Here is a 14,060-nt window from a genome sequence, read left to right as displayed (position 1 = left end):
TGCAGCCTGACGTGCAGTTTGCTACTGCACAAAACCAGAGGGGTCACTAGAAAGCATTGCCACTGTAGTGGCCTTTGTGAAGCGGTTGACGGAAAGCAGTTGGACTAAGGACCCCCGAGTCATCGTGTCAGACTGATGCTCGCCACGTCCCATAAAAGTGAAGTGCAACAGGGGGCAGCAGTCCTCTTACCTCCTTTAAACACTTTGAGGGGGTGAGAATTTCAAAGAGAGATGAGCAGCTAGTTCCACAAGGCGGGAGGTACACATGAAGAGTCTGGACTGAGATTTGATGGTTTGTAGTGGGACATCACAAGATGCCATTCATCAGAAACTCGAGTAGTCGAGGAGGAGAATAAGATCTCGCAAGCTTCTCCATACACACACACACACACGTATATAGCTAACCCATTGACTACTCTGTAGGTGAGTATCAAGGATTTAAACTTGATGTCCACTGTTACAGGCAGCCAGTATAGTGATCTAAAAAGAGGAGAGACTTGTGCCACCCTTGGCTGATTGAACACCAGACGTGCAGCTACCGGTGGCGTCCACACGTAACAAGACCAAAGTCTGACCAGGAGCTGTGTTGCATGCTGTGACGTCACACACAACCGTGCCATCCCACCTCACTCAGACACAATCACAAAGCTGCAGCCTCGCAGGCTTTTTGTTAGACTTCACAAATGACTTGTCTGTTAATGGACTGTCACTGCCCACAGTTAACATAAGCAGCATTCTCGCTAGGTGCCCTTATTATCCTACAAGTGTGGTCAGTTGCCACGATTACATTAAGAAAACTGGACATGGCTGCAGACTGCCACTTTATGTTGGCCTGCACAGCCACACCATACAGAAAACTGAATGTGGCAACTCATGTACAGTATCTGGCACAATGGGCATGACAGAACTGAAGATCGGCTTTCGGACTTGTCAACCAGTTCCCTCTGGTTTGTGTCCGTTGCCAGAACAGGTGAAACCCAATTTGGAGCAGTAGGTCTAAGTCTGGGGCAAACCTGGCACACGGTTCACTTGGAGGCCAACAGCAGTTCACCAGCCACTCGCCGTCACAGGCAAAAAGAGTCTCTTAAGACATTTTTAGGCCATGAGGTTTTTACTTCACCCAATTACTGACAGCCACTAACTACAATGGTGGCCTGGAGCCCAAATCAGAAACAATGGAAGCCTCAGATCCTCTTCCTGTCCCAATCCAACCCTGGCATGAAGCTGCAGAATGGCGCCACCACACTAGGCACTGTCCTCCATCTCTCAGGCCATCAAATGCACTGGCGACATAGTTGTGGAATAAGCCACTGCTGACCAAGAGACTCCTTGTGCGTGTACAAGGCTGTACATCTCGTCCTCTGTGTCCCCTCATTCAGGACCTTTAGGACAGAATGAAAAGCAACACAACACATCAGTGTGGCTCCACACACAACAACATCTGAATTTAGAGAAAATTCTAAAAGGGTCACCAACTTTCTAGCACCACCATAGACAACAAGCGTCTGATTTGGTTGCAGACTTTCACCAAGAACAGAACAGCAGATTGAAGTTTGATCACCCATACTGGGGTGGGACAGAACGTGAAGCTCACTGTGCTCTGGGAGAAAAACACAAATTAAGCTGAAGAAAGAAGACGGCAACCCCGCGGGTGAGGATAAGGACGAGTTCAGTAAAGAAAGCTCGCGAAGGCCAGCTGTAACAAGTCATGTGACATTTATTTGTCGTCTCCCTTTTGAAATTCATATAAAAGCGCATGTCGCTCTGCTGCTGGGGTGGCCCAGCAGCACACCATGTGGTCCAGTTCACAATTCAAATCGCAAAGTTTTCCCTTGAATGCACCAAAAATAGGGAAACTATGTAACAAAATGTAAATAAACATCTTCACAGTAATAAATATTCCAAAAGTGTTTCTTTATCATTTTTACAATTACATAATATATATCATATAATTATATATTTATATATAGCAGAAACCAGAAATAAAGAGATAAATAACACAAAAAGATGGCATTTGGACAATCCTGACTGCACTTTTCCATTCTCAAGGCATCTGAAAATTATGGCAATCAAAATGGACTAAAAAATAAAAACGAACATCTGAGCGACCTCAGACCTGTAGTGCACCGCTGCAAACTCCAAACCCTGAAGGAAAGCCAAAGGCCGAGTGTGCAGCTCCTTCAGAATGCACCAGGATCAGGCAGGCCCATGGAAACTCCACGTCCCGTCCCATCCCTTCCCGCCTCTCTGTTGCATAAGCTGAATATTTCACATGCATGCTACGACATGAAAATCTCTTGGTAGGCAGTTTGTGTTCTCTTGAAATAAGAATGGCGCTTGTTGGGGTGGGTTTTTTGTTTATCCAGCTGTGGCGAAGTGCATAGAACTCGTGGCGCGTATGTCCTCGTGATGGCGCCTTGCATTTTTTAGACGGGACGAGCGCACGTCCTCCACACCACCGGCCCCCTCTTCGGCTTTACAAACAGCCCCCTCACTTTGCTGTCACACTTCGGCTCCAAGTTCAATGACTCCCGTCTCTATGATGGGCACTAACTTGTCGTCAATCTGCATGAGGAGGATAGCTTTGTCAATGTGGGACCTGCTGCCCGGGTCTCTACTGCAAGGCACCCAGCGGTGAATCACCTGCAAGGAAAGAGTGGAGGAAAATCAAATGTCATATCGTGACGTGGAAAGGAAGGCTGTGTGTTCTAACAAGAAACCCTGAGTCAACTAATCGAGAAGAGCATTGTTAGAGGAGCGATACCTAGGGGGGCACTTGCTGCAGAGGGAATTAACATGCAATACTAGAAGGATGAAGCTCGGCAGAAATTGTCCACGTTAATTTGAGCACAACGGGGCTTGAAAGGGGCCATGATTGAGATCACCCTTGTTACAGGGTGGTCAGCCAACCCATTATTGGAAAGTTGTCACCGAGTTGTGTAAGTTGACATACCCTACTGCAATGAGATCGACAGCTGCAGTCGTCAAATATGACATCCCCTCTGACTAGACCAGCAGTCGTGTGATGTGACGTGGCTTAAGACTGCCGTCTGAGGGTCACTGCTTGGTGCCCACTAGTTTTTAAACCCTCGTCCTAACTGTTCTCAACAAATCAGGCCTGGCCTTGACAACCAACCACTAAACTGCAGACATGACAACGTGGCATTAGCAAGTGTGGGGTCAGGGGTCAGTTGAAACCACAAAGTAATTATATCTAATAGTGCTTTGGAAGACAGAGGGTTGAAGATAAATATAAAGATGAAGATGACAGGATGTATGAGGTTTGGTTTAATGGTGATCAAGACTCCGAAGGTAGCCTGGAGGGAGGGGACGTTTAAAGATCTAGGGGCTGTGGTAGCTCAAGATGGAGAATGAGATGCAGAGATAACCCACAGATGGAAAACATGGAAGAAGGTATCAGAAGGGGAGGATTAAAGGTCAGGTTTATAAGAAAGTGATGAGAGCAGCACTGATGTATGGAGCTGAGAAGCGGACAGTAAAGGGAGTACAGTAGGAGACGTTAGACGTGGCAGAAATGAGAATATTGAGGTGGAAGTGTGGAGTAAAGGACAGAATAAGAAATTAGGCAATCAGAGGTACGACAAAAGTGAAAGGAGAGAAATTTAAGAAAGGACAGCAAAGTAGGTTGAAGTGGTATGGACACGTGATGAGGAGACACAATGAATAATATGAGGGCAAAAGAATGATGGGAATGGAGGTCCAGGGGAAGAGAAAGTGAGGAAGATCGAAGAGGAGATGGATGGATAAAGTCAAAGAAGATCTGAAGGAGAAGAACTTGAGTGACGAGGAGGTGCAGGACCGAGCTGTTTGGAGAAAGTTGATCAAGAACATGAACCCTACATAGAAGTGGGAAAAGATGAAGAGGAAAAACTCCATCATATAAACCATTTGGATCACAGAGTCTGATATTTGTATTTAAAACTAAATCTGCAGTATGTGTCACTTCTTTCAGATTCAATTTTAAAGCAAGGCTCTCCAATCAAATGGACACCCACCATTTGTTTTATGGGCCCATTAAAATGATCAAAAGTGAACATTATTGGTGCACTCAAGTCATGCTGCTGCTTTTAAATAGAGATTTCCTCTATATCTCCCCATGGCTTCCTTTATAATGAAACACAAGCAGAAATCTCACAGCCTTGAACTCCACACTCAAGGTGGCCTACTGTGCAATGGTCAGGGCTGACGGGCCTGAGAAGCTCCATCATGGTTCAGCACTGACATGCCCACTCCCTCCCTGCCACACAAGGCCACATTCCAGCCTCACCTGGCCTTCCATGCCCTCCTGTGGGCACCAGTCCTTCCAGCTGCTCCTCCCGGCTTTCAGCCGCACAGCCTCGTCAGGCCACTGGAGCTCTTTGCGTTTGGAAAGGTTAATGGCTTCCAGAACCTGACTGACATCCACAATCTATTAAGGCAAAAGAAGAGGATGTTATGAACCAGAAAGCATGAAGAAAATCCTGAGAGAGGAGCATTTGGACCTCCACACACAGCTCAAGTTACGTTTACAGTTCAAGGCTCCTTTTATATCTTCAAAGAGCAAAACTCGACAACATGGAGAAATGCAAACACGCGATACAGACAAGGCGGGCTGAGTGTAGGGGGCTGTGTGTCCCCTTTAAGGGTGTCTCCATGAAGCTAAAAGAAGAAAGCAGAAACATACAGTGGCCAATAGCAAAAGCATATTTCTCGTCACGGGGGCCTCACTCACAACCTGGTTGGCCGCAGTGGGGGAAGCTTTTCATTCTTGCCACTTTCTCTATTGGTGGGAAAATCCAACCAATTAGAAGGGGATTTCTGTCATTATTTAATTCCATGGCTGGTTGGTGCTCATATCCTGCCACAGCTTTTCAAAATTGTGTGATTTCATTTATCCTGGGGGCACCACCAGAATGTGCCGAGGACCAAAACAGATGCGTTTCCTGAAAATTACAAATCTTAATGAAGAACAAACAGTGCAGGCCAAGCACAAGACAGTTCTGGGAGTGTTTCCCGAGGCCCTTCATTATTCAACATTTAACAAATGGGGTTGAAGTACTTCTTTGTTGGGCATCCACGTCAAAAAAGTTGATAACAGTAACATTAAATATCTCATCCTTCAACTATCAAATATATGTTAGATCAGGGGGTGGGACAAAGAGGAAGGCAGTGTGGCAATTCACCAAAATTGAGTAAGGTGCGCTGTCTGACTTTAGGGTGGTGCAGTCTGTGCCTTGCAGTGTGCCACCATTTGTAGGTCATTTATTACTTAGTGCTCCCGATATGAAAAGAATTGAGCACTGCATGCCCAGTGGTCACCTGAATGAGCCACAGAAATGTGCCTTCTCATGGGTTCCCTGTGCTGTGGGTGTAAAATCAATGATATGGAGGTTTGACTGAATTTCTTCTGGGCTGGGTGCACAGGTTTGGGGTCACGGGGGACTGAGTCACTCCAGTATCTAAGCTTCTTGGGGGTCACATTTACAAGATTATAACGATTTATACATTGCTCGATTTAGATTTACATTTTGTCCACATTAAGAGTTTTTTTTTTTTTTTTGAGCCCAATTTGTTCACTCGCAGTACTTTACGTGGTTCAAAAAGTAACTTTACTTCATTATCTTCAAATGTGATACTACATTTGTACTGGGTGCCAACATAAATCAAACATTCCTTAGGGCTGCAGGGCATAGAAACAGTTGGGAACCACTGTGTTAGATTGTCACATAACTCACTTGCAAATCTTTATTATAAAAAAGAATCTTGGAAGGTTGGAAGGAGACGAGACAAGACTTTGTGGCAAGAGATTTAACGATGCCCTCAGCCGGAAATAAAAGACAAAGAGTAGATGACAAAGTAGAATGGCGTAAAGAATTCAAAAACGTTGGCGCTTTACACATGCAGAGCAGGTTAGAGATAAAGAACGTACTAAAATTTGAAAGTACTCAAAAAATGACAGAAATTATTACTCGGTGAAATAACGGAACAGTGAAAAGAGACTGAATATATGGACATTGATGATATGACAGAAGTATGTAGATATTGTTCGGCAAACCCCCCTAGTATATTAAAAAAAAAAATTAATTAGAATACAAAAAGAAATAAAAATTTCGACTAATGTAAAATTAATTTAAATATTTAAAAATCTAAAAAAGGGCTGAAAGTGTGACATGGCTTCCTCGTAAATAAGAACAATGGCGAGCAGCTAGAGGAAGAGACAGCCACACTTCACAAAAGAGGAGTTGACGCAGCTATTGTTTTCCAAGGCTGGTGGAAGCCCTCAAGGTCATGTGCAGGTGCCGGAATCGCATCTTTCACATCCTGACAAGGTTTAGCGATTCAATACTGGAGTTAGCAGACATTCATGAAGAGGCCCAGTAACCAACCACCAGTAAAGGCACCACACCTCACCATCTGAAACACTCAGGTCAAAGGGTAAGAGCAGACAGGAGCATCTTGTGTACTCCCCAGGCTGCTCACCCACAATGTCTGCAAAAAGTCCCTGATGCTCAGGTGGGTTAACCAAGCACCAAGAACCCTCCTCGAAGGGTCTGGATTGAAGAGGCTGTAGGTGCTAGTGGATGAGGATGGACATCCTTCTCTTGTCTGAACTGTGTTTGAACTGTTGTGTTAAAATATCCATCTCCATTATGCAGAAAGCCTTTTATGGATTTTGGCCATTGGTACATCTTCAGTTCATAAATATGGTATGGTATGGATTAAGCAGGCTAGAAAATGACATGGCGTGACGCACAGTAATGCTCAAAGGCCTGGTTTTACACTCCTGGTCTCGATGGAATTGATCCTGTGAAGTGACGAGACTGGTGGAGTTATTGCATGTAAAAACGGGGATGAAAGTACATATAATCAACGTGACCCTGTTCACACTTAAAAATCATTTGATTTATATGAGAGCAAGTCAGTAATCCTCTGCACGTTTCTCTCGGAATTTTGTTTGCTGCACAGCTTTCCCTGCGCACATGTCATTCTTTTGTGTTCACAGTGGAAAAGGTTCAGCCTTGATCAAATCTCATGTTTTCTAGATGTAATCATAGCTCCATTTGTACCAAAGAAAAGCAGTGATCTTTGATCCAATATTTATGAACTGGAGGTGTACCAATGGCCGAACTCCATAAAAGGCTTTCTGCATAATGGAGATGGGTATTTTAACACAACAGTTCAAAAACAGTTCAGACAAGTGTTAAGTAAAAAATGGATGTCCATCCTCATCCACTAGCACTACAGCACTGAGCAAGTCTGTACCATGATTCTGACCAACTGACACGGATTTTGTCCCTTGATACACTTTCAGCCCACAGAATTACTTTTTATTGAGGGTAAGATAGAAGAACTTTATTTGTCTCCAAGGAGAAATTAAAACTTTAGGAAAAGCAGGAGAAGCAGAGGTCACCTTAAGTAGATTACTAAAAACTCATTGATGCTTTTATTTGGACAAAGTGGTAATAATAATTACAATAACATAATAATAATAGGCAGATGTTGCAATATACCTGTAAATATAAAATAGGCTATAAATGAAGGGAAAAAGTGGCTCTTTGTAGCTTTGATGTGTTAAACTAATCACACTTGCTATGTAGTCAGTAGGAAAGTAAATCAGACCTCGGTGCCAGCAACAACAATGGCAGCTCTGCAGAAAATTGTGCAATTCAACTGGAGACGCCATTTGAGACAGTGCTGTCCAGAAGGCCAAATCGCAGGTCCAAATGCTCCTTTGTAGGTGCTTATGGACCCGTTGGACCATCTCAGCAATCAACAATTAATTGAGAAATTCAGGCTGACCCACCTTTGCCCGTTGCAGGACGAATAGAAAAGAGGAACACGCCAGAATGTGCACGGCTGCTGACACCTCTTTATCTCTACGCCACTGGTGGATTCCTGCTGACCGTCTGTGACGCACGTGGCATGAGCAGGGCTGCTGTGTCCAAAGATGTGCAAGCAGTGGTAAACATTACTGTTGTGCCATGCATGCAGCAAACCCTTTAGGTTGTGGGTTCAAATCCCACTTCCAACACTCTATTCAATTGAGCAAGTCGCTTCACCTGCTTGTGGTCCCGATGGGGAAAAACAAATTGTATCTAAAAAGTTGTAAGTCACTTTGGATAAAGGTGTCAGCCAAATAATAATAATAATAATACAGTGCCTGACATCAGAATTGGTTTTCCTGCTATTGCAGGTATGCCTGGCAGTGTAGGTGCAAGTAGATGAATGCCCATCCCAGGGTTACAAGGGGTGCTGGAGCCTATCCCAGCTAGCATATGGCACAAGGCAGGAACAAACCCTGTGCGCCACCCCATCACTAATCAAACCATGTTAACCATGACCCCCACCCCATACAGATTTTCTATGTATGTTATTGACAGTTGTACCTGGCAATAAGATGCATCTCCTGTGTCTGCTTGTGTTTATCTGTGCAGCTACTGAACCTGTAGTGAGACCTGAAACTGGTTGCTAATAATGCCCAAACAAGAAAAAATGAAACAAATATGTCATGTTACACTGCCATAAAGAACTCCAATGCTTTAATATGATGGCAAAGACATGAGAGTCTAACGAAGGAGATGGCAACTCAAGCTCACCCACCGTGCTCACTTTTTAAAGCTGCATAGGTGTCAGTGTACCTGACTGCTGCCCCCACCCTGCACAACACCTTTTTATTTTTTATTGCTGACAATTGTTGTATGTGGATAGAAAATGCACTTTCATTTCCAAGTGTGTTAAATGTGATTGCTAGCTGTTTCTGGCCAACTACTAATGTCACCTATCACATCATTTTAAATGTGGTCAAGTGTCAACTAGATGTGACATTGGTTAATGCAATTGTAAACAGGTGTTCACTGCTTTAACTGCAAATTCTTGCTTGTGTCTGGACTGCCACTCTCATTTTAAACTTGCGTGCGGATAACATTTTGTCCACTTACAGCTGATTTTGTTCTCGTAGCTTTTCTAACTTGCTGCAATTTCTAAGAAAGAAAAGCTGATAGAGAAGGCAGTTTCAAGACAGATGCATGGTAGAATATGCGATGGTGACGAGCAGAGAAGTACCCATATATTTTGTTTGTAAAGTATACAGGTGCTGGTCATAAAATTAGAATATCATGACAAAGTTGATTAATTTCAGTAATTCCACTCAAAAAGTGAAACTTGTATATTAGATTCATTCATTACACGCAGACTGATGTATTTCAAATGTTTTTTTCTTTTAATTTTGATGATTATAACTGACAACTAATTAAAGTCCCAAATTCAGTATCTCGGAAAATTACAATATTGTGAAAAGGTTCAATATTGAAGACACCTGATGCCACACTCTAATCAGCTAATTAACTCAAAACACCTGCAAAAGCCTTTAAATGGTCTCTCAGTCTAGTTCTGTAGGCTACACAATCATGGGGAAGACTGCTGACTTGACAGTTGTCCAAAAGACGACCATTGACACCTTGCACAAGGAGGGCAAGACACAAAAGGTCATTGCTAAAGAGGCTGGCTGTTCACAGAGCTCTGTGTCCAAGCACATTAATAGAGAGGCGAAGGGAAGGACAAGATGTGGTAGAAAAAAGTGTACAAGCAATGGGGATAACCGCACCCTGGAGAGGATTGTGAAACAAAACCCATTCAAAACTGTGGGGGAGATTCACAAAGAGTGGACTGCAGCTGGAGTCAGTGCTTCAAGAACCACCACACACAGACGTATGCAAGACATGGGTTTCAGCTGTCGCATTCCTTGTGTCAAGCCACTCTTGAACAAGAGACAGCGTCAGAAGCATCTCGACTGGACTGCTGCTGAGTGGTCCAAAGTTATGTTCTCTGATGAAAGTAAATTTTGCATTTCCTTTGTAAATCAAGGTCCCAGAGTCTGGAGGAAGAGAGGAGAGGCACAGAATCCACATGTCTTGAGGTCCAGTGTAAAGTTTCCTCAGTCAGTGATGGTTTGGGGTGCCATGTCATCTGCTGGTGTTGGTCCATTGTGTTTTCTGAGGTCCAAGGTCAACGCAGCCTCTACCAGGAAGTTTTAGAGCACTTCATGCTTCCTGCTGCTGACGAACTTTATGGAGATGCAGATTTCATTTTCCAACAGGACCTGGCACCTGCACAAAGTGCCAAAACTACCAGTACCTGGTTTAAGGACCATGGTATCCCTGTTCTTGATTGGCCAGCAAACTCGCCTGACCTTAACCCCATAGAAAATCTATGGGGTATTGTGAAGAGGAAGATGCAATATGCCAGACCCAACAATTCAGAAGAGCTGAAGGCCACTATCAGAGCAACATGGGCTCTCATAACACCTGAGCAGTGCCACAGACTGATCGACTCCATGCCACGCCACATTGCTGCAGTAATCCAGGCCAAAGGAGCCCCAACTAAATATTGAGTGCTGTACATGCTCATACTTTTCATGTTCATACCTTTCAGTTGGCCAACATTTCTAAAAATCCTTTTTTTGCATTGGTCTTAATTGATATTCTAATTTTCTGAGATACTGAATTTGGGACTTTCATTAGTTGTCAGTTATAACCATCAAAATTAAAAGAAATAAATATTTGAAATACATCAGTCTGTGTGTGATGAATGAATCTAATATATAGTATAGTACAGTAATATAAGTTTCACTTTTTGAATGGAATTACTGAAATAAATCAACTTATTCTAATTTTATGACCAACACCTGTAAGAGGAGTAAGGTGCTTCTAGGTATATTCTGGCTTGCATTGGTTTATAAAGATTATTACAAAATTGAGTTTGACACCCCAATCTAGACTAAACCAAAAGGCTTCAGAGTTATAATTTGCAAAAAACATTTCAAAATTCTTACAATTGACAATCCTGGTACTAAATACACATTTGTGACAGAGAGCGTATTTCAACTGTCATTGATTCCTGTGATTTTCCTACATTTATCCCCTTTCCGAACCTGATTTTCTGTTACAGGGCTGTACAAAGCCCAGCCCTATCCTGGTAACTCTGAACTTTAAGTATGAACCAGTCCTGAACTGGTTGCTCATCAATTGCAGGGTGCAGTGTCACGAGTCATCACACACACTCCTTTTCTTTCAGCTGCTCCCATTAGGGGTTGCCACAGTGGATCAACTTTTTCCATATCTTCCTATCCTCGTCCTCTTGTTCTGTTACACCCATCACCTGCATGTCCTCTCTCACCACATCCATAAACCTTCTCTTAGGCCCTCTTTTCCTATTCCCTGGCAGCTCTGTCCTTAATATCCTTTCCCCAATATATTCAGCATCTCTCCTCTACACATGTTCAAACCAACGCAATCTCACCTCTCTGACTTTGTCTCCCAACAGTCCAACCTGAGCTGACCCCTAATGTCCTCATTTCTAATCCTGTCCATCCTCGTCACACCCAATGCAAATCTTAACATCTTTAACTCTGCTACCTCCAGCTCTGTCTCCTGCTTTCTGGTCAGTGCCACTGTCTCCAACTCATATAACATAGCTAGCCTCGCTACTGTCCTGTAGGCCTTCCCTTTCATTCTTGCTGATACCCGTCTGTCACAAATTATTCTTCTCCACCCATTATACCCTGTCTACACTCTTTTTCACCTCCCTTCCAAAATCCCCATTACTCTGTACCGCTGATCCTAAGTATTTAAACTCATCCACCTTTGCCTCCTCTACTCCCTGCATCCTCACCATTCCGCTGTATTGTGTCTTGTTCCTGCTGACCTTCATTCATCTAGAGCATATCTCCAACTCTCCAGGGTCTTCTCGACCTGCTCCCTTACTCTCACTACACATCACAATGTCATCAGCAAACATCATGGTCCATGGTCTTGTCTAATATCGTCTGTCAACCTGTCCATCACCACTGCAAATAAGAAAGGACTTAGAGCCGATCCCTGGTGCAATCCCACCTCCAACTTGAATCCATCCGTCACTCCTACCGCAGACCTCACCACTGTCACACATCCCTTTTACATATCCTGTACAACTCTTACATACTTCTTTGCCACTCCTGGCTTCCTCATACAATACCACAACTCCTCTCGAGGCACCCTGTCATATGCTTTCTCCAGGTCCACAAAGACACAATGCAACTCCTTCTGGCCTTCTTTATTCTTCTCCATCAACACCATCAGAGCGAACATTGCATCTGTTGTGCTCTTTCATGACATGAAACCATACTGTTGCTCACTAATCACCTCCCTTCTTAACCGAGCTCCCACTACTCTTTCCCATTTCATGCTGTCACTTATCAATTGTATCCCCCTGTAGTTACTACAGTCCTGCACATTCTTAAAAATCAGTACCAGTACACTCTACTCTTCAGGCATCCTCTCACTTAACAATATTCCATTAAGCAATCTGGTTAAAAACTCCACTGCCATCTCTCCTAAACACCTTCATGCTTCCACAGGTATGTCATCTGGACCAACGGTCTTTCCATTCTTAATCCTCTTCATAACTGTCCTTACTTCGTCCTTGCTAATCCGTTGCACTTCCTGATCCACTATCACTGTATCATCTAACCTTTTCTATCACTCTTTCTCTTTATTCATCAGCCTCTCAAAATACTCTTTCCATCTTCTCAACATACCCTCCTCACTTGTGAGTATGTTTCTATCTTTATCACCCTAACCTGCTGCTCATCTTTCCTAGTTCGGTCGCTCTGTCTAGCCCACCGGTCCTTTTCTCCCTCCTTAGTGTCCAACTTTTCTTACAACTCATCATACACCTTTTCTTTTGCCTTCGCCACCTCTCTCTTCACCTTGTGCCTTATCTCCTTGTAGTCTTGTCTGTTTTTGCAAAATCCACTATCATCTGACCTTCATTCCACTCCAATCACCACTCTCTGTCCCTTGGGTACACTGTTCATCACTTCATCCAACTCACTCCATAAATCTTCACTCTCATCCATCGCACACCCAACTTGCGGGACATATGCACTAACAACATTCATCATCACACCTTTGACACTCTGACAATCTTTTTACCTCCAAAACATTCTTGACATACTGTTCCTTCAGAATAAGCCCTACCCCATTTCTCCTCCCATCCACACTATGATATAACAATTTGAATCCACCTCCGATCCACCTGGCCTTACTCCCCTTCCATTTAGTCTCTTGCACGCACAATATATCAACCTTCCTTCTCTCCATCTTATCAGCTAACTCTCTCACCTTACCAGTCATACTGCCAACATGCAAAGTTCCTACCCTCAGTTCCACTCTCTTTACCTTCCTCCTCTCCTCCTAACAAGTCTCTCTCACCCCCACCCTCAACTTCTCCTTTATCAGACACACTCTTACTGAGCCCATTTACAATTCTTAGTGACCTTTAGATGGAACTTTGTCTACTGATGCGTTTGGTGTGAGACAGAGTTTTTCAAGGAGCTTTTCCCCATAAATGTCCGCATGGTAAACATGGTGATGAACTAGGTCATTGTAACCAGCCACCAGCAGGCCTCTGGCTTTGCCACAGAGCAGGCAGTAATGTGCCTAGGTTGCACTCTCTCCACTCTTCATCTATACTGCTGCCTTAATTTAAGTAATAACCAAATATAAATTTTCATTACCTGTACACGGCTGGATGACTCTTCTCTGCGAGTTCCAAGTACAATTCCAGAATGACCTATAAGAACTGGTTCTGTGCTGCTGACCGCTTCAGTTCCCAGTAGTCCCACCAGTGTATGCCTTTTGCAAGGAGGGATACTGTGACTCGAAAGGCTAACTGAGGGCCCCGTAGAGTCTATTGGGTTGTTGGCAGCAGCAGAAAGACGCAACTGGATGGATGTAGGAAGTGTCCGAAGAGAAAGCTGACTGGTAGAAGAACGCCGATACGGTTCCAGTCCTGTTGCTGAGGTGCGGAGGGATGAATGACGGCTGCTGCTATAACGATATGAAGACTGGCTCGCCACCGACGCTCGTGCAGGTGAATGGCGAATCAAACCAGACTGCACTGAATGAGAGCTTTGGCTTGTACCTGCAGAATGGATGAAAAATAAAACAATATAGTTAAAGGATGGGAAGCTTGGGTCCATGGTTCACAGGTCTAGGATTTAGATTAGTTGTGTGTTCCAG

At 43.8% G+C, this 14,060-nt stretch overlaps 1 protein-coding gene across 4 annotated transcripts in view; it reads right to left on the bottom strand.

Moving 5' to 3' along the window:
- Window positions 1-1,699: 1,699 nt before the first annotated feature.
- pcnx1 (pecanex 1) overlaps window positions 1,700-14,060 on the bottom strand; it is a 171,304-nt gene continuing 158,943 nt past the window's right edge. For all 4 annotated transcript variants that reach the window (XM_039741440.1, XM_039741437.1, XM_039741438.1 and 1 more), the window contains 3 exons: window positions 13,556-13,962; window positions 4,289-4,429; window positions 1,700-2,643 (listed from right to left, as the gene is read on the bottom strand). In XM_039741440.1, the coding sequence (XP_039597374.1) occupies window positions 2,503-2,643; window positions 4,289-4,429; window positions 13,556-13,962 (689 nt within the window). In that variant the 3' untranslated portion in view covers window positions 1,700-2,502. The remainder of the gene's footprint in view (window positions 2,644-4,288; window positions 4,430-13,555; window positions 13,963-14,060) is intronic.

Source organism: Polypterus senegalus, chromosome 18 (genome assembly GCF_016835505.1).
Source record: "Polypterus senegalus isolate Bchr_013 chromosome 18, ASM1683550v1, whole genome shotgun sequence".
NCBI classification, from domain to species: domain Eukaryota; kingdom Metazoa; phylum Chordata; class Cladistia; order Polypteriformes; family Polypteridae; genus Polypterus; species Polypterus senegalus.
This window is presented reverse-complemented; position numbering and strand designations above follow the sequence as displayed.